The following is a 20,842-nucleotide window of genomic DNA, read 5'->3' as shown; positions in this document are numbered from 1 at the left end:
AGAAAAAGAGGAAAGAGATGAAAAATATAAGGATGAATGTTAGAATTTGATCATGCTTTTCTGCCAGGAGTTAGTTTCTGTTATCTCACTGGCCACTTCGGCCATCCTCCTCTGGTTCAAGCTCATGAAGAGCTGTCATAGTTGGGGACTGCATTTCTAATGCCCCTGTTAAATGATTTTACCATGGATGAGGAGGCTTGGAGATCTCCTGTCTCTTCATTGTCTGTTCATTTGTTCTTGAGTCTGAGGTGGCTTTTGTTTGTCTGTATTTGCTGACCAGGAGCACGGGGAAGTCATTGACTGTGTGCAGGAGCTGAGCCACTCTGTGAGCAAGCTCTTTGGCCTGGCATCCGCAGCAGTTGACAGATGTGTCAGATTCACCAACGGCCTGGGGACATGTGGCCTGCTGACAGCCCTGAAATCCCTCTTTGCCAAGTAAGGCTTGGGAGAGAAGATAGGCCAGCCACATGGGAGGGTAGTACCTGTCCCAGTAAAAGCGCCTGTGTCCCATATGCCTGCTTTGAACCCCTGGAGAAGCTCTACCTCCTGAGCCTAAGGGGACAGTTCCTAAGGATGTTCATTGCAACACTCTGTGTAGTGCTAGAGCATGTAAGAAGCCTGACTGCCCATTAGTTTCTCAATGGCTACAGGAGTTACAGTGTATTCATACAAGGGAGCTCTGTGTGGCACTTAAGGTAGTAATTCCATCTACATATACCAAATGGATAGATCTCAGAAATGTTGGGTGAATAAAAACCAGTTGCAGAACAGTATATATAGAGAAAGTCTCATATTTTCTGTAAAAAAAGAACATATGAAATCTAGGGTATGTTTTCTGTGACAGGGTTTAGAAATTGTTTTTCACTAAGGGCCAGATGGTAAGCATTTTAGCGGTGGGCCTTTATGGTCAATAGAGATCATCAGGGCACTCATCTCAGTATCAGGCCTAGATGACACATTGAATGAATGGGTGTGGCTGTATTCTAGTACAAGTTCATTTACAAAAACCATGAGTGCTATTTCCTGGATCTTTTTTTATATTTTAAAATGTATTATATGTTCCTATAAAGTAAGGATTGGCAAACTCTAGCTCATGAGCCAAATCTGGCCTGCCATCTGTATTTGTAGATAAACTTTTATTGGAACACAGCCATCTCTTTCACTTATCTATGGCCTGTGACTCCTTTGCACTATGAAGGTAGAGTTGAGTAGTTAGGACAGAGACCTGTGACCCTCAAAACATAAAACACCTGGACCTTAACAGAAAGTTTAGAACCCTTATGTGGAAGGTTAGTCAATAAATGCAAAACACTGGCTATCTTTGGGGAGATAGGGAAGGACTAGTGTGGTGGTCATTGGGGATTTAGTTTTATTTTTTAGCTTCTGGTTTTTTAAGGAGCATAAATTCATGTATTTCTTATGTAATTAAAAATATAAAATAAACATGTAAACATCATGCTAAGTGAGAGAAGCCAGTCACAAAAGATCACGTTACACAATTTCATCTGTATGAAAGGTCCAACACAAGCAAATCTATAGAGTCAGAAAATAGATTAGTGGTTGCCTAGGGTTGGGGAGAGGGGAATGATTTGGGGAGATGGGGGATGACTACCAGAACATATGGGGTTTGGGGGTTGGTGGTGGAAATGTTCTGAAGTTGTGGTGATGGTTGCACAACTGTGACCACACTAAAAACCCCTGAATTGTACTCTTTAAATGGATGAATTGTGTGATTATCACAATAAAACTGTCAAGAGAAAGAAAGAAGGTGAAACTAAAGTGAAGTTTGGTTAGAAAGAAGGAAAAGAAAGAAAGCATAAGGCTGGATTCTCTGATCTGGGAATTGAGGTGGAAGGGCCCTCAGGAAGTTAGAAGCTCCATTCTCTGGCTTGGAGACAAGTACATTCTTAGGCTCTCCAAGAGACCTTCCTTGGTAGCTTGTGCTAGAGTGAAGTTGCTCCAAGTCTCAAGAAATTTGTTTTATTGGATTGAATTTTGTTTGCTGTCGAAATTTTAGGGAGCTCTTGTCATTCCATAAATACTGAGCACACCCCTGTGAGCTCTGAGGGTCCTTGGACCCAGTGCTCTTGGTCACTTTGTGGGCAGTCATCACCTCCTGAGGGTGTCTCACAGTTCAGGCTTCAGTCCTGACGAGGAGGACATGTGTCCTGGTCACCGACGTATGTGTGACCAGATGAGCTCCTATAGAAAGAGAAGCATTGGTGACAAGTTTAATGAAGTAGAATTTGACCTCGTTCTCTGCCACCAGCTGGGATTTTGTGGATAGAAGGAATTTTTCTAAGATCTGGAAATTTTATTGTAAAACAAAAACCATGCCTTTAAAATAATTTTAAAAAATGAGGACTCTGACCAGATTGCTTAGTTAAGAGTGTCGTCCTGATGCTCCTAGGTTGCAGGTTCAATCCCCTGTCAAGGCACATACAAGAATTAACCTGTGACTGTATAAATAAGTGGAACAACAAATTGGTCTTTCACCCCCTCCCTCCCTCTCTCTCCCTCCCCCTCTCATATTCTCTCTAAAAATCAATAAATAAAATGTTTTGAAAAATAAGAAAAGGTACTAAAAAATGGAAAGTCTTCCTTTCTGCTGAATCTCAGTCCTTTTCTTGAGGACTGACAAGTTGTGAGCATTTTGCTCTTAGTCCTCTAATTCTTCCCCCCCAGACTTTCATCATTTTTTGTTTATCAACTTAATTGTATCCTGACTCTCACTCTGAAAGACAAGGAACTGAGCTGACTTGAGTCTAGTCCTCTCTTGTGCCCTGCTTCTTGTAGCTGTTGTTAGTTCTACTGTCGGTTATTTCGATTACTTTGTTTTAAAAAATAATACAAATACATGTTAGAAATTCAAACTGAAACATAGTCACTTGTTCTTAGAAGGGGGGATTTTGAAGCTACCAAGACAGCTGATGTTTATAAAATTAGGGAAATCAGGGTGAAGCTAACTTGTGCAGGGTTCGAACGGGACATTGTTCAATAGTGGGGCAGGCATTAAAGGAAGGGGCATATGGAGGGTGGAACACGCAGGGGTGCAGGAAGAGACTGGCCTAAGTTGACCAGGGTGACGCTGTAGAATATATAGTAGCTGACAAGGTGTTACAGAATTTAGGGTTTACAACTGTGACAGAAGCATGGGCTCTGGAGTTAGGGTCACCTGGGCTCAGATCCTGCCTCTGACACTTACTGGTCGGGACCTTGGGTGGGTTAGCACACCTCTGGGAGTCTGGGTGTCTTCTCTCTGAATGATCTGATGATGACAACGTTCCCTATCCTGGTGGTTATGGCTGTTAAGGGAAAGTATGTAATTAGAGCCTAAGGCAGTGGCTCTCACATGATAGACACGCGTGGAAATGTTGATTGTGAGTGAATGGGGAGGCTTGGGGACAGATGTGATGCACACTGTGGCTACCTCCCCTCCTCCCCATGCTTTGGGGCCTACTCGCCATCCCCAGGACTCTGCCATACCAGTGTCTGTAGAGCACGTATGTTGTTGGATAGCATATTCCTTTGTTTTTAAATTTAATTTTAGGGAAGGGAAGAGGGAGAGTGAGAGAGAGACATCGATTTGTTGTTCCACTTCTTTATGCATTCATTGGTTGATTCTTGTATGTGCCCTGACCGGGGATCAAACTGGCAACACCTTGGTGTATTGAGATGACGCTCTAACCAACAGAGCTACTCTGCCAGGGCTGGATGGCATGTTCTACATGTATCTGTTAGATTTACAGGGTGGTGACGCAGTCGTTTAGGGTCCTACAGCTAAAGCATAGTTGTATTCCTCAACATTCCTTTGTCACTTTGTTGTTGAGGCCTTTGCCCTGCCCCCAAGGACTTATGCCCCAAGAAAGCTCTCACCTCTTGGTGCCAAGGGAAGGTGCTGTCAGAGGAGTTTTGGTTTTGTAACTTTTCATGTTGAAGCTTGAGGCCTTTGTAGAGGGAGCAGCAGTGCAGCTGTGGTTAGTAGGTGGGTCTGAAGCAGTTTCTGGCACTTGGCTTCTTGACTGGCCTTTCTTTCCAACACACGAACACACTCCTTAAGCTGTGCCCAGGTCATGGCATGCCACTTTCCTCACTTAGAGCATATGGTTTGGGAAGCAGGAGAAGCATGACTTCCTGTGATGCACACAAATGCCATAGGTTTTCAGGGAGCCTCTTGGCTTCCAGAGAACATGATGCCCCAGCTTTGTCCTCTGTAGCACACCATCCTGAGGTCATTCACTCACTTGTTCATGTTCCAAGGACCATACCACCTTAAAAAAACAATATCCTCCATAACAGCTTTCATTGAATACTTTTCAGAGAATTTCTGTGTATATTATTTCATTTATTTTAACATCACGACAACTCCATGAGGCAATACAGAAGACAGTATTAAGTCCATTTTTAAAAACTTTTCAACAAAACACTTGGTTATAATTCTTTTTGAAGTTTTATTTACTGGGGTGACATTGGTTAAAATTATGTAGGATTCAAGTGTACTATTCTGTAATACATCATCTGAGTACTGCATTGTGTGTTCACCACCCAAAGTTAAGTCTCATTCTGTCACCATATATTTGCCATTTAAGTAATGTAAGTAAGTCAGTAATTAGGTTTTTTAAGATTACTTTCTCTGCAGGTGTATTTTAGAACTATAAAAGCATGAGGAAAATTAAGGTATCATGATATTTGTTTAAATACTCTATGACCTTAATACTGCCACTTTAGCTCCTTTAACTTCATTGTTATTATTTAGAATAAAAATTCTCTGAATCTGTATTTATTTTGGGGCGGTACTTTGTGGTAACAGTCTTGGGTGACATAATGGAAAACAGTAGATACCATAATGTGAGGCCCAGGGTTTGGGGAGGCTGAAGGCCTGAGACCGTTGTATGAAATGAGGTGATCCTGACAAATGAGATGGCAAGAGTAACCAGGCCTATGGAGGTTTTAGAGATCTCTGTGATTAAGTCCATGATGATTAAGTCCATTTTAAAGATGAGGAACTTGAGGCTAAGAGGTACTGGTCAAAGCCTGCAGTCAAGTTTTCATTCATTCAGGACCTATTTCTGGTGTCTGCTTTGTGCCAGCCCTGTGCTCTTCCTGGGGATATGATTATAAGCTTCAGTGAGACAGTCCCTGTTCTCCCAGAGCCTCTAGTTTAACAACGGCAGTAATCATAAAACACATACATTAAATAAACTGTTTAATTATAGTTATGTTAAATGCTGTGAAGGGAAGTATGTCGTGTGCAATGGGAGCAAACAGCATAGTCTGTGAGGAAGACAGTTTTCAACTTTGAATCCAGTTTCATTGTGCCATTGAAGTCAGGGTTTTGCCTGTCATGGAGACTGGTTGTGTCATCCAAATTCAGGGGATTAGAATGCAGCAAAATTTCCCTGGACATCATTGAACTGCCTTATAGCATCCCAGGTGACATTTGGGTGTTACAGTGGGACCATGATGTTTAAAAAAAGAACTGCATCTCTTAGTGCAAGGGAGTACTCTATCTGCATCTTTCTCACCTGGCTGGTCCCCAGAGTTATGGTTTTCACAGCTATTCCCTTCCCTCATCTTGAGCATCTCTTAAACCATCTCTGCCAGGTGAGAAGACTTTTGTGGTCAGAGGATTATGAGGAGTCTCCTTCAAAGGTAGGAGCCTTTGAAGACACTCTCGAGGTCATTAGCACTTTGTTCAGCAGACTGTATGATTCCAGAAATCTTTAGGTCTGAGAAGCAACTACAGCCCTGTCACTTTTTGTTCCTTTCCTCACAGGTATGTATCCGATTTCACCAGCACTCTCCACTCCATACGGAAGAAGTGCAAGCTGGATGACATTCCTCCCAACTCCCTTTTTCAAGAAGATTGGACAGCCTTTCAGAACTCTGTTAGGTGAAGTGGGGGTTGTAATTTAGGCATGTGCCTCATGCAGTCAGCATTGATATGCACAGTGTGTAGTACATAAAATGACAAACGTATTGTAAGGGGTTGCTTTTTCTCTGTCTTTTTTTTTTTTTTTTTTTAGGAAATACTCTAGACTCCAAAAACAAGCCCATGAACAAAATCCCAATGCAACAAGTACCAAAAAGGCTCCTCTTTCTTTTAAAATATTTTTACAAGTTCTTTATGAAACCCTCATCTCCTGTGATGACTTAAAATTTTTATATTTGGTTTAAGATTTTCTCCCCCTTAGCCTATAGTTTTTCAGGCCTAAAATAACTTAGAGCTTATATTGTAGAAAATGCATAGCTGATGGGATTCTATTTCTGGACCTGAGTGCCATAATACTAGATGCTAAGACAGTGCTGTTTGGTCTGCAAAGAGCCATGTAAGTTTTGTGAAAGGCATTGAGGTGACCCTCCCAAGTGGTTGTTTATATCCAGGTCCTGGAGTAGCCTGTGTGACCTGTGGGGCAACAAGTTCCCTCTACCTGTTGCCCCCAGTGGCCTGAGAAGTTTGGCTCTTGATCTGTCTAGTCAGAGAGTGCAGACTGCTGGCCTGTGGCCAGATCTGACCTATGGACATATTTGGTTTGTTCATAGCATTTAAAAATTTTTGGGTTAGTTGCTAACATTTAAAAACCTGATTTAACATAATCCAGATTTCTCACATCACTTAAAAATTGGAAGCTCTGGAAACACCAGTCTCACATTGTCTCAAGTGCATGACCCATTGATGGTGGTAGCCAAAGTCCCCATTAGACCAGGCATACGTTCTCTGCTGTGCTGTGACTGTCCCACTCCCAGGTGGCTTAACAACTGTACCATTAGGCTAAGATAAAAAGCAGTCTAGAAGTTTCTTTTCCTTAAAATCATTCTGCTTGGATATACATTCTGAAAAGAGAACCTGTTCTTTCCCCATGTGCATTTTTTGCCTGACCTGTAGCCTAGGTGGTGTGGGCAGGGGCGCCCGTGACACATGTAGTTCTCAGCACAGACCTCTGAAGGCTCTTGACTCTTGTTGGATCCAAGATCTCTCAGGACCATTTATTATCCCTTTATGGGCTCTGATCTAGGCTTGAAATTTGTGGATGAAATTTAATGTTCTAGATGCTCCTTGTACCCCCGTCATCTGTGGTGGCTTGGAATACCAGAAAATATTATGCACAAGTTGTTTCATTGTACCTGAGGCGCATTGAATAGTTCACTTTCTCATAAACCTTTTTTATGATGGAATGCCTAGATACCCTGGTGATGACAGGCACTTTTAGAGAAAGTTAAAAGTTAACTAGACTTAAGATGTTTTTAATCCTTGGATTTGTCCTTACATTATAGTTTGGTGTTGAAGGATTCAGGAGCTGGAGTTTGAGGCCTAGCATAAAATTACTTGAAAATTAAGATTGTTAAATACAGATCTGATGATCATTCAGTCTTATCTCTGAGAAACAAGTGGATTATTCTCCATCTGCCTTTCATGTGATCAGAGAGAATTTTCTATTATCAAGATAGTTTTCTATGTCTGACAAATGGTAGGCATGTAACAAACATTAAATAACAAGTTTTGGCTTTTAAATTTTAGATACACAGTGTTTCCAGCCCACTTTCTCAAGGACAAAGCCCAGAAGCACCTGAGTAGTTTGAAAATGTAAAATTATTTGATCATATTGAATAGAACTGTGATTCATAGCAGAGAGGCCTGTGACGAGAGAATACTAGAAGGGATTATCATTTGCCTTTTACATTAATTACTAATTAATGAAACATTTCAGGTAGGCCATCAAATGGTTAACTGCTTTCCCAGCACACCACCAAAGGAGTGAATAGTTAGAATTTTTATGAATGAGACAATGTTTGTGCTGTAAATGTTGGCATTCCAGATACTTGAACTTAAAGTGCTTTTTGTTTTGTTTAGGATAATAGCTACCTGTGGAGAGCTCTTGAGACAATGTGGGGACTTCGAGCAGCAGCTGGCAAACAGGTAGGAGAGAGCTGGGGGTGAGACTGTGGGTTCTTTTTGGGGAAGAGCTTGACATAGCATGCAGCACCCAGCAGTGACAGCTTGTGGTCAGATGTGAAGCCACAGAGTTCAAGGACTATCTGTACTTAGATACAAGATGTCATTTATTGTCATCATTAAACATTTACTGAGCACCTAAAGGGTAAGGCTCTGACCTACTTGGCAATGATCACAAAATTTTGATTAGATTTGTCTCAGCCTAAATGAGGTTCCAAATTATGAATGGTCTGGGTTCTGCTACTGCTTTATAAAGTCAACTGTTGGGATTCAAATAAATTTCCCCATAGAATTGGTGTTCGTAAGTGGTGGTGAGTCCCCTGGCCCAGCCCGCTGCTTCAGGATTCACCCAGCTAGCCTGCCTTTTCAGGGTTCTGCATCAGAATTCTGTGCTGTCCAAGCAGGAGCATGTCAAAGAAGGATTTCTGGGTTTGGCCTAGGAAAAGTTCCTTTTTCCACCTTTCTCTGTTCTGATACTTGCCAGAGCCTTACAGTGCCCCAGTGTACCATTTAGGCTAGTTTTCCCCTCAAAGTGCTCCAGCCCCTAAATTTCCTTCTTTTTTCATTCAACTAAATCTCTCATTTCCCTGGCACGGCTGATCTCTGTTCTTCAGGAGTTCGGGGAAGAAGTCTGTTCTATACAGTTGTATGAGGTCTAGCAGTAGTCCTCTGTTCTCTCTCTAAGATAATTCTTATCCTAAAGTGGCAATTTTCAATCTTTTTCATTTCACAGCACACAAAAACTAATTACTGCAATTCTGCAGCACACCAAAAACAAACAAAAATATATATTTTTTTTACCAAATTGATTAAAAAATAGGTAATTTTGATTCATTCACACCAGATGGCTATTGTTAGATGACTGCTGTCATTTTTCAATTTGACAGTCTAAGGGAAAAGAGGTCAGTGCCTCTGCCTAAATAGACAGGTACTGCATGTTTTAAAAATTCTTGAGGCACAGCAGTTGAAAATTGCTGTTGTAAATAATCTCTGTGGGTGGGAATTTTTGGTAGTGGTACCAGGTGAAGTGGAAGCTGAGGCCACAAGGGAGGAGGACTTGGAGAGGAAGGACGTCAGAGTGGCCACGGAGGCAGTGCCCTGAGCTGGCTATTTTTGTTTCTGAGCCCATGGATTGTGTTCCAGTCCTAAGACTCCCTGATGGTTCTTATGTGGAGCAAGTTGTGCAGTGGGGTAGTGTGGACAGCCATTGTTTTCATAACCCCTGCACTGCCCAGCACAGAGATAACACCACTTCCTAAATGAAAACAACCCAGTGCATATGTGTAAATAACATAAATGATGAAGTAAACCCCCTGTGTACATGCACTGCTCACATGTGCATATGAACATACAGTTGGGGGGAGCTGTGGATGGAAAGGTGAGTAGGTCTGCGTTCATAGAGGACCCTAAAAAGAGGTGAAAATCTGACAAGTATTTGAAAGAAAGGCATATAGTTTATTATTTTCTTAAATACAGTAGCAATTACAGCCTCATTGCAAAAATTAAAGCAGTTCACAAGTATACAAAATAAAAACTGAAAATCTACTCACCCTAGAAATTCTTTTCTCCGGAAGAAACATTGTTAACAGCCCCGCCCACCCCGTGACATTTATTGAGCTCTGACATTAAGGAGTTTACATGAATTAACTCGCTAAGATTCTCAGGGGCCAAAGAAGTGGGTACTATTCTTATCCCCATTTTTACAGATGAAGAGACACTGAGGCATAGAATTTGACACAGGTAGTAACTTTTTAAGTAAAAGAAATTGAGGAAATATCTGTGTCCGAGGTGACACATCTATGAGGCAGTGATTTGATCCTGGACGTCAGCTGAGTCATCCAGAGTATGTGAACGTTACCCCCATGTGTCCTTCCTCACAGATTAGTGTCTGCCCTTAGACTTCGGTTTCTCCATATATATACATCACAGACATCTTTCATATCAGAACATAGGTTTTCTTAATCTTTTAATGAAAGTGAATAGTACATTCTAAAGGGTAAGGAAGGATCTGGTTAGGAAGATGAATGGAGCCATGAGAAGTAAAAGATGAGTCCTGAGGGGTTGAAAGCCTGACCTAAGCTTTGGTGTGAGATGAGAACAGATGTCATTCTGGAAGCGCTGAACCTGGAAAGGGAAAGGAGCAACAGCCCCCGTCTGTGTTCCTGTCATGGAGGCCATGTGTGTGGCAGCGCCTGTAAAGCTTGCCTTACCTCCTCACCAGTTTCACTGCAGAACTCAGACTCGTAACAAGGTTCCTTCCCCTGGTGCAGTGGCAGTAGCTGGAAACACTCTAGATTACTTCAGGGACAAGAGTGGCATCTGGCTCTTGAGATTACCTCCTTATGGAAGGGGGTCATTTTGTGATTTATGGGTTTAGTAAAGCAGGGCCAAGTTGAGTGTCACCTGAGAGATTTCTCTCCCTTTAAAAAAATTTTTATCTTTCAATTGTAGTTTATATCCAGCATTATTTTATATTCATTTCAGGGGTGCAGCGTAGTGGTTAGACAATCATATACTTTGCAAACTGGTCCCCCTGATATTTCAAGTATCCACCTGGCACCAGACATAGTTATTACAATATTATTGACTACATTCCCTATGCTGTACTTTACATCCCTGTGACTGTTCTGTAACTCCCAGTTTATACTTCTTAATCCCTTCCCCTTTTCCACCCATCTCCCCAACTGCTCTCCTTCTGACAGCTGTATCTCTGAGTCTGTTTCTGTTTTGTTTGTTCGTTTATTTTGTTCTTTAGATTCCACACATGAATGAAATCATATGGTACTTGTCTTTTTCTGTCTGACTTATTTCACTTAGCATAATACCCTTTGGCCCATCCATGTCATCTCAAATGGTAAGATTTCATCCGTTTTATGGCCAAGTAATATTTCATTGTATACATGTACCACAGTTTTTTTTATTCTGTTTGTCTGTTACTGGGGATTTGGGTTGCTTCCATATCTTCTGATGGATTTCTCTTATATCGGGCAGTGTAGGTGGTGTACCTGGAGATTACCCTGGCACCTCTTACGCTTGAATGGTGCCCATCACTTCTTTTTGGAACACTGGTGTTTTCACCAGGATTAGGTGTTAGTGGGACAATTCAGTGGAATATTCAGGTTTGGGGAATCTAATATAAACTTACAAGTTTACACGACTGAGGAATAGGTAACAACTTTTCATGAAAGGAAAGTGAACTGAGGAAGTAGATGGAATTGTAATATTAGTCCCACATGGGCACATGCTAGACTTCCCCATTAATGCCTGAGCTTCCGGGCAGTGACTACGTTCTGTCTTCTGATATTCCTAAGACCTAGCTCAGAGCCCACTACAGTTCTGAGAAAATTTTCTTTGATAAACGAGGAAATCTAGTGTTCATTTCATGTGGTTTAGTTCATAATCTAGTAAATAACAGAACAGGAAGTCAGGTTCTAATGATTAAATAGACTACCTAATGGTGTCTATTTGAATGAGGAGCTTGGGGAAAGATACCATGAGGTGCTTGAGCTTGGAGCTATGTTTATACATTTTCAAATATTAGATTTGATTTTTATTGTAGAGCACACTATTCTGACATTTCAAACTGTACCCTCTAATACTTGATTTCAACTTGGATGGCATGCCGAGGCCAATTTCCCCCAACTGACTGAGACTGACACACGTACTGTAGTATCCCTGCAAAGGAGAGCTGGCTTCCCAGAGGGCAACCTCCTGCTCACTAAACTCAGGCTTACCTGGCATTTAAAAGATAATTATTGAGTGCCCGCCATGTGTCAGGCACTGTACCAGGTGCTGGGAACTCAGAAATGAAGAATACTCTGTTTTATCCTCACCTTCTAGTGAAAGAGAAATGAGACAAGATAATAAATGCTGTAAGAGAGGTGAGAGGTTGATGGGAGCAGAAGACTGAGTGCCTTGGAGCTTGGGGGAGGGTGGTCAGGAAGGACATGGCAGCAGAGAAGCCCCTGGGACCAGGGCTTGAAGAAGGAGTGGGGTTTCCTCAGCTGCACAGAGGAGGAGAGAGTATGTCTGGTTGAGGGGTGTGAGCACGGCATGCACATGTGGGAAGCACAAAGAGTGGGGTTGGGGAGTTAGGCAGTTTCCATGACTTGGATACAAGGGCTCCAGAGATGGAAGGCCCTGGGTGCCCTGCCTAGGCATGTTTATATTTATCTTGGAGGGCACTGGGGGATCTTTGGGAGAAAGACGAAATCAGATTTGTCTTTTGGAAGGATCGTTCTGTTAACCCATAGTAGGACAGAGTAAGTGGAGTGTGGAAGGACGAGAGGAAGGGAAGGCTGCTGAAGTCCTGATGAGGAACAGTGATGACTTGGAAGTGAAGCAGTGGCAGGGATGGCCATAGGTTGGCAGATAAGGACCCAACCAAAATTATTGGTGGGCCTAAGCAACAGGGAAACTAATTCGACCATAATGGCAGAGGCAGGTAGCTGCTTGTGTCAACAACAGATCCTCAGGAACGGCCTATCCCCAGGATTTGTGTGTAAGCGTGGACGTTCATTCCTTGACAACTCACAGTATTTGTTTTTGGGAAAAAAATAGTGTAGTGAGTGCAACCTAAACGCTGCCACGTCCAAAGCATTGTTTTTCATAAGAAATTGCAGTAAAGGAGGGGTCAGGGAATATCGCAACATCTTTTCTCTTGGTTACGTATGTTCATATCATTCTGTACCTATTTAAGTGTAGGCTGAAGGATAAAGTTGGGCTAAGGAAAAACCAAGTGGAGGATTTTCAGCATCCATGAGGGGAGGCCATCCTTGTTGGAGACAGATCCACCTTCCCCAGCAGCACTAGAGGATGATCATCACATAAAACCTCCTTGGGGTGATTTTCTTTCTCAGAGAAATTGAGAAGGGCCAGCTTCTCTAAACAGTTGTCTCTGTAGCACCTAAACCACAAAAGGAAACTTCACAATGCCAGTGAGTACAAGCACATACCAGTCCAGTGTGTGTGACAGAGTCCCATGTGAGGAGGCATGCAGTCAGCTGTTGTCAGTGCTCTCCATGGGCCAGCTGTCCTGCTGCCCTGTCTGGGTACCCACATGGCTTTGACTTCTACAGACAATTATGCTTATATCACAAGGAAAGTCTACATAGAAAGTGCTCTGTATTCCACACTGCAGTAAAGTGACAGTGGCTCTGCGGTCTGCGTGTCATATTAGGAAGACAGCATGTTCTGGAAGAGTGAGTGTTAAATAGGAAATAACAACACCTAGTGTCTGTTGTGCACTTGAGATCAAGCTCACTCCTCAATGGTGAAGGACATTTTTATTTCCTTATAAAAGGGACCCTAAATCCACCTGCCTCCTGAGAATATCCAGGGATATAGTAAGGAGCAATCTGAATGCTTCAAGAAGGAAGTTCCACAGAAATAGTTTGGGGTGTAATGCTCACCACTGTCATTGCAGGATTTTGTCCACAGCTGGGAAGTATCTGTCTGACTCCTACAGCCCTCGGAGCCTGACCGGGTTTCAGGATAGCATCTTGACAGACAAGAAGAGCTCTATCAAGAACCCATGGCAAGAATATAATTATCTCCAGAAAGATAACCCTGCTGAATACACCAGCTTAATGGAAATACTTTATACCCTCAAGGTATGAGACTAGATGATGGCATTCTTGTCAATGGACGCTTTCCCTTGTCACTCACTCTTTCCTTATCCAGGCTTTTGGCCCTCTCTGTGGGACATGTCCTGCTGCCACTTCTCTGTCTCTTTAATGTTGTGGTTTTAAGGGGCTAATCAACTAGACTGGGTTGGAACCAATTGCAATATAGATGTAGGAGTCAGGTAAATGGAGCAATATTAGTGACCAAAGGTAAGGTGGAGAATGTGGCTTTAGATCTGCAGCCAAATGAGTTTGCTATACTTCCCTCCGAAGTTAAACCTGTCATTAGGCCTTGGCATCCACACAGAGACAGCCCCCTTTTACTGAATGGCAGAGAGGACCTGAATGTGTTAGGTCTGCCAGTGGGCAGAACCAGAAAGGTGGATCCCAGCCCAGCATTCAGAAAAGTGCCTCTTTCCCAGGGAGGAGTAAGGTGGAGGGGCCCAGGCCACCCGTCCAATGCAAGTTCCTACAGGAGGCAACTTGAGGATTTGGGGAAAAGTGTGCCTTCCTAGCTATTTCTTTAGAGTCTTAGTTTCTCTTCCATAAAGTTGCCCTTGACTTTGAGCTCAAACTCTTGGGGTCCAGGGATAGAAGGACCTCCCAACAAATGGAGTGAGTCACACAGCTTCCTGGGAACGGCCCCCAGGTTCCAAGAGGGCCACAGGCATCCTTTCCAGAATCATCCTCACACCCGCTGGTCTGGTTTGAGGTTCCTCTCTCAGTGATGGGCAGAGGAGACGTTACTCTCAAAGCCCTGAACACCATCTGGAATTATCCTGATGGGGCTCAAGCTCTGGGGAGACGGTGGTGTGCTTCTGGACCTGTCTCCAGCTTCAGTGTTGCCTTCAAGGCCTCCCCCATCCCTCTGCACACTGGCCCACCAAGTGTCTGCATTTGAGAGTTTGGCAAACCCTTGTAAAAGCAGTTTTGCAAGTTCACTCACCCATGCTTCTGTGATTAGAGCAAAGCAGCTCTGTTTATCTTTATTGCTAATCTGATTTATTTCTGTTTGCTGCAATCAGTTCATTTATAATAGCAAAACTAAGGTTCCTTTTTCCACCTCTGAGTTTTCTCAGGCTGTTTGGAATTCCTGGGCACACGGGTTATGCATACTCTGGCGTACAGCCCAGTGTAATTGACTTGACCTTGCTGGGGATCAGGGCTTTGTCCATTACTCTTGCCTGTACATGACGCTTACAAACGGTTTTCCTGTTCTTGTAACCCTGAGGGACAGTCACAGGTCAGTTTTTCCTAAACTGCCAACCCATGAGCTTGTGTTTGCTCAAATGCATCAGAGTCACCTGCAAAAGTGAATTAAAAATAAAGATTCTTGGACTCCAGCATCCTGCTGGATTCCAATTCAGTAGTTCTAGGGTGGAGCCTGTGTATCTGATATTTGGCATGTGCCCCAGGGGTCCTGTTTTGGGAACCACTGTTGTCTAGAACACCACCCCCCTGTCCCCAATGTTTTCCTCTTAGTGATTTTTCAAAATGTGTAACTAGCCAATAACCTGGGTTGGATTTAGGGCCTAACAAACTGCTCTTTGTATTTTCTTGTCTTAGGAAAAAGGGTCAAGTAACCACAACCTGCTGTCTGTGTCCAGAGTAGCCCTGACTCGGCTTAACCAGCAGGCCCACCAGCTGGCCTTTGACTCTGTTTTCCTGCGCATCAAACAGCAGCTGCTGCTCCTTCCCAAGATGGAAGTGAGTTTCCTACAGCCCTTCTTCCTTCCCAGCAGTGTTTTCCCTGCTCCTCCCCCTCACCACCACCCTTCCCCCCGCCCCAGCCCAAGCCAGCAGTTCTACGCACAGAGGCACTGTCCCTTGCAGTTCATTGCTTAGCAAGAATTCCTTATCTTAATTACAGTTTCTGTGATGCTGTATTTTCAGGCCCTTTCTTGGGATTATTACTCTTGCTTGATTAACTTCAGCCATCAGAGCATAGCTGTGCCCTCCAAGGGGGAAGTAAGGGAGATTTCGTGCCACTGGATGGGTTGGGGCAGGTCAGAGGGGCTAATTGTCTTGAGAAATTGTTTTCATACCACAAACATTTCTAGAGAATCCATTCTGGAACTTTACTGGGGAGAGTGCCTTCCCACATTTGATCTAGGGTTTTGGAGAGGCGTTGGAAGGGTTCTACTATGTTCTGTCCTTGGTACTTTTTTTACTTGGCTTTTCCTAAAGTGCCTCACTTTCTTTTCCATGCCTCTCTTCTCTTTCTCGTTGTCCTGATTCCTTTTCAAGGAATTGCCCACAGGCATATATTCTCTGCTGTTCAGTCTCCTTGTCCTGATCTCTTCACTTTTCCTTCTGGATTCCTGGGACCATCCCCAGGTTAATCCTTCTCATTGGCTCCTCAAGTTTATCAGGATTTGGCTTCTTTTGAAGACAAGTCTTGTGGGAAAGATCCAGTTCTGGGGTTTTAATAACCAGGAGATCCTTTTGGGAAGCAGCAAGAATGAGTTTGGCATAATTACAAGTTCTTTGTTTTTTACTTCCTCCCTGAAAGCACACGAGGCAGGGTGTCAGGGGCTACTTACTCACTGTTCACTGTGTGACCTTGGTCAGTCTCAGCCCTTCTCTGTGTCTCAGTCTCCATCTGTAAAGTAACTTGGTTGAACTACATGATTTCAAGGTTCTTTCTATCCGTGGAATTCCATGATTTTCACTTTCTAATGATTTTTCCATGCAAAATACCATATCTACTCCAACCAGATTGTGCATTTCTAGTGTAGTTGGGTGCAGGGTAAGTTTGGAGGAGAGCCACTGATGTCCCAATGCTGTACCTGGGCACCACCCGTATGTGGTTTTGGATCCCTCTACTGAGGCTGCTACTTCCTCTGTGACATCATCTCATCTTTAAAATGGGGACACAGTAATTTTCACAATATAGATATGTGAGGATTAAATAAGATTTTATATATGATAGAATTTAGCACAATGGCTGCTAAAGTAGTAGATGCTTCATAAGGGGTGGTTTTCTTTCTTTCTCTGGTTCTCATTTTTTTAAGAGGAATGAGAATTTTTAAAAATAAAAAGTAGATATATTCATTTTCAGAAATCAAGCAATATAAGAAAATATGAAGGAAACAGCAATAAGTCCCTTCATAATTCTACCAGGTAGAATGAGCAGTGTGAACATTTATTTGTCCACCCAAACTTCTGTCCATGCCTGCTCACATGTTGAGGTCTGGATGGGCACCACTGGAAGAAGGTGCAGTTGTACAGCACAGGGTGTTTTTTAAACAAGACACATACCATATAAATTTTATTTGAATTTAACTAGAAAAAGAAGATAAATGAAACCAAAGGAATGGTTGAACTTGAGATACTAGTTTCTTCGTTGCAAGAACTTCATTCCCTGATCACTCCAAGGTTAAGAAACATTATGGAAACTATTAGAGATTGGGGTCATTGTCTTTGCTGATCATGTTTCCATTTTATATGTGTGTGTATATGTGTATGTTTTAAGTCCTCATCCAAGGACATGCTTATTGATTTTTAGAGGGAAGGGAGGAAGGGATACATCAATTGGTTGCCTCTCGTATGTGTACCTACTGGGGAACCAAATCCACAGCCTAGTCATGTGCCCTGGTAGGGAATTGAACCTGTGACCTTTCAGTTTACAGGACAGTGCTCCAGCCAACTGAGCCACACTGGTCAGGGGTTTAGAAAGATATTGACACTAGTTCATCTACCCTGAGAGGTGAGGGGAACAGCATCCTCATAGCTCTTGTCTCCCTTCCCTACCTCCAGATTTGGTTCCTTTTATTATTTTCACTTAGTCACAGCTCAAAATCCTGACCATCTTTTCTGAAATCTTAACTGTCCCGGTCTTAGTTCTACATGGAGCCAGGCATGAAGCTCCTCACCTCCACTTCTGCATTCCCGAGCTCATTATTATGATTTGGTTTTTGGTTGCCTCATTCTGGCCTTTGCATTTGGGCCTCAGCACAGCACCTGGGGTGTGGGGACAGAGGTGGCAGCTCTACAGGTGGGGGTGTTCTCCACCAGTGCCAGCACGAAAGCACAGCACAAAGGCAAACACTCAGTCTTTGGATTTGGAAATTAAGCTTTGGTCGTTAAATGTTTGTTTTTAATGTTTGCTGGTCAATTGTACCACCCTTTTACATGACAGGAATATACACCCACACTCTATTCCATTTCAAGATAGATTATTGAAGTTCACCTGTATTACCTGGTGACAGATGGATAGAAAAGCCCATTTGAGGGAAATGTTAAATAAATTTTGAACAATTGAAAAATAATCTACAGTATTTCCCAGTTGCCCTTTTCAAGTCTACCTTTTCTGCCTGCTAGCTATTTATTTATTTAAATGTTTTTTTGTTAGAACAATTCAGCAAAATAAAATTCCGATTTATTGTTGGACGACATTGTTTCACACATCTATCAAACAGACCAAATAAATAAATTAATAAATAAATAGCAACTTCATAGACAAAAAAAGGAAAAAAAAAAGCAACCTTTTATCTTTGGCCTTTTAAACTATCTCCTATCAGCCAACTACTATAATACAGCTAAGTACATACACAAAAAGTTACTGGAATGCTCAGATAAGACTTGTTGTTGTTGTTGTTTTTACAAGGTTTTTTTTCTCCTTCGAGATTATAATGAACATGGTCACATGAACAAAGTCAGACATAGGACAGAGAATTCTCCAAAGGTTGGTTTGGTCATCCCAAGATCATTAAAAATGGCTGATCCCTAACAATATGTACAAAAATATAAAATGTTAGTATAAAATACTAGCAAAGTTTCCTTTTTAAAGTACTTTTAAGAAAAAAAGCAGGGCCTTGGAAGTTTTGGTTTTCCTGCTTCCCTGTTGCAAATTCACATTGTGGTTTTGGTTGGGTGGTGGAGAATGCATGTGATGTGCAGGTGGTGCTGCCCACGGTGAGCGGGCGGGCCGGCAGAACTCTACTGGAAGGGTACCGTGCTTAGATTCTGAGACGGGAAGTGGAGAGTGAATAGGTCATGGCGGCCTTTTTTTAAGTTTAATTTTTTCTCTTTTGCTGTCTAGTCATCTTCATTGGTCTTCTGCTTCTTGGTGTCAACATCCTCATTCTTATCATATTCAGCTGCCAGTGTGCCATTAGCTGCCTCAGCCTCCTCATCTTTTTTCTCCATCCTCTTCCTCACCATCTCCTTCCTCCTCCTTCCCATCTCCTCCTTCTTCCTCTTCATCTATTTCATTTGTCAGCCTCCTGCTCCCCATTTTCCTCATTAGCATTCCCATTAGCAGGTACATCTTTTCCATTCTCTGCCTCCTCCACAATTTCCTTCTTCTCCTTTAAGGCTTTGGTGGTAATCTCAGAGCTGGTATCCATGGCTGCATCTGACATGGTAGGGCACACCAGTGATCTTATGCAGTAGATTTGCATAAAAAGTGAGAGTTTGAGGACTCTGGTGAAAAAGCTGCTGGAGTCCACAGTGGTTGATGAAGAGGCTGCAGTGGAGGTGGTTGGGCGAGTGGAGAGGCAGACACAGGAACAGTGCAAAGATGGCTTTCAGAGCAGCAGTGGACTCTCTGCCTGCCTTTTTAAGCCCTTCCTAATTTGGTGTGCTCTGTTGGGCCCTAATTCCAAACTACTTTCCTCTCCCCTCCACCTGATCACGTTCTGATATTGCCCTGCCTGCTTCTTCTTGGAAACCTTTCCCAGGGCCTCCCATCCACCGCACTGGCCCCTTGAATGCATGCCTGTGACACTGGTCTTCCCTGACAACCAGCCCTTGGTTCTGTCCTGCCCCGTGGTGCTTCTCCTCCCAACCCTCCGTGTCCCTCTTTGCCGATGACTTTATCGCCAAGCTGTCATTGTTTTCTCTTTTTAAATATGGCTCCAATCTGTTTCCACAGCCACTGCCCCAGTCCAGGTTCTTGTGGTCTCTAAATTGTTTCTTGAGCTTTCTATCTGCCTCCCATCCTCAACCCTCGTCAGAGTTTTGCTGCATTACTCTTCATGAAAAATTGCTCTAATTTTGTCTCTTCCCCACTCAAAACCCTTACAAATCCCCCCCAGGGACAGTATGATAGTCTATTTAAATCTTTTTTGGTTATGGAAATTTTCACACATATGCAAGAATAGAGAAGAGGACTCCATGTCCTCATCACCCTGCTTCAACATGACCAACTCTAGCCATCCTAATTCATATACTCGTATACCTCTTATCTAAAATAGAAGAACTCCTATTAATATCATTTAACTAGAAAAAGAAGATAGATGAAACCAAAGGAAGTGTTCAGATTTTCCATTGTCTTATAAATGTCACAATTTAACTGTTTGAATCAGGATTCAGATTAGTTCTGTGCATTGGAGTTGGTTGATAAATATCTTACGTCTCTCTTGCACTATAGGTTCCCTTCCATAGCTACCAAGTCAGTCTGTCTGTCTGTCTGTCTATCTATCTATCTATCTCTGTTTCTCTCTTTCCCCCCACCTCCTTTGCAATTTATTTCTCAAAGGTAAAGCCTTATCTTAGCCTGGTGTTCAAGGGCTTCTCTCTGTACCTCAGGTGTCCTATGGCTGGCCCCTTGTCTAATCACTCTGAGCTCTTGCTTCTCTGAACTTTGATTGCATCTGCCTCTGAGACCTGCTGAAGTGGAAGCCTGCATGTAATTTCTTTGTCTCCTCTCTAAAAAAGCCTAGCACAACATCATGGGTACTTGGTACATGTGCGGTGGGAGTTAACTGAAAAAAAAATAGGACACTTTGAAACAAAAGAGGATTCTAGGCAAGACCAGCAGTTTAGACAATTGTAGGGGCAGGGGTGGGGAAGAAAAGAACGTGTCTAAGAGCAAAGAAAATTAGGCAGAATCATGCTGTGCTAGAGAGCTTGGGGAGGACGGCTGAGGCTTAGTCTGGGCCAGAGCCCAGAAGTGGGTGTGGTCAGTACCTTCCCAGAATGCTACTTAAAGGATCAGGCATCGAGGTCGGGCATCAGGGCACAGCTACAGCATGACCTCAGTAGTTACTCCAGGAGTCCTGCCAGAAAGGGCCTTGTTTTCCAGGCTGGCTTTAGGGTGATTCAGGTTGGAATTAAGAAACTGGATTTACGTGTGAGGGTGTGCCAAGCTGAACTCTGTAACTATATGTGTGCCGGCAGTTTGCCTAACTCTAGAGAATGTGGGGAGGCTCATAGTGACATCAGAGACATTCCCACTTGAAATGATGAAAGAAGACATGTTGGTGCTGAAGGTCTCCCTAGGCAGAGGGCTCACAAAGGGGCAGCTTGGGGGCCGGGT

At 43.0% G+C, this 20,842-nt stretch overlaps 1 protein-coding gene and 1 pseudogene across 2 annotated transcripts in view; one reads left to right on the top strand and one right to left on the bottom strand.

The window, feature by feature from the left end:
- COG7 (component of oligomeric golgi complex 7) overlaps positions 1-20,842 on the top strand; it is a 63,120-nt gene that overhangs the window by 29,684 nt on the left and 12,594 nt on the right. For both annotated transcript variants that reach the window (XM_024560363.4, XM_024560364.3), the window contains 5 exons: positions 281-435; positions 5,777-5,893; positions 7,853-7,918; positions 13,380-13,566; positions 15,145-15,285. In XM_024560363.4, coding sequence (XP_024416131.2) covers positions 281-435; positions 5,777-5,893; positions 7,853-7,918; positions 13,380-13,566; positions 15,145-15,285 — 666 coding nt within the window. The remainder of the gene's footprint in view (positions 1-280; positions 436-5,776; positions 5,894-7,852; positions 7,919-13,379; positions 13,567-15,144; positions 15,286-20,842) is intronic.
- On the bottom strand, positions 18,573-19,550 carry LOC112304747 (prothymosin alpha-like; annotated as a pseudogene).

The sequence above is a fragment of the Desmodus rotundus genome, chromosome 1, assembly GCF_022682495.2.
Source record: "Desmodus rotundus isolate HL8 chromosome 1, HLdesRot8A.1, whole genome shotgun sequence".
NCBI classification, from domain to species: domain Eukaryota; kingdom Metazoa; phylum Chordata; class Mammalia; order Chiroptera; family Phyllostomidae; genus Desmodus; species Desmodus rotundus.
This window is presented reverse-complemented; position numbering and strand designations above follow the sequence as displayed.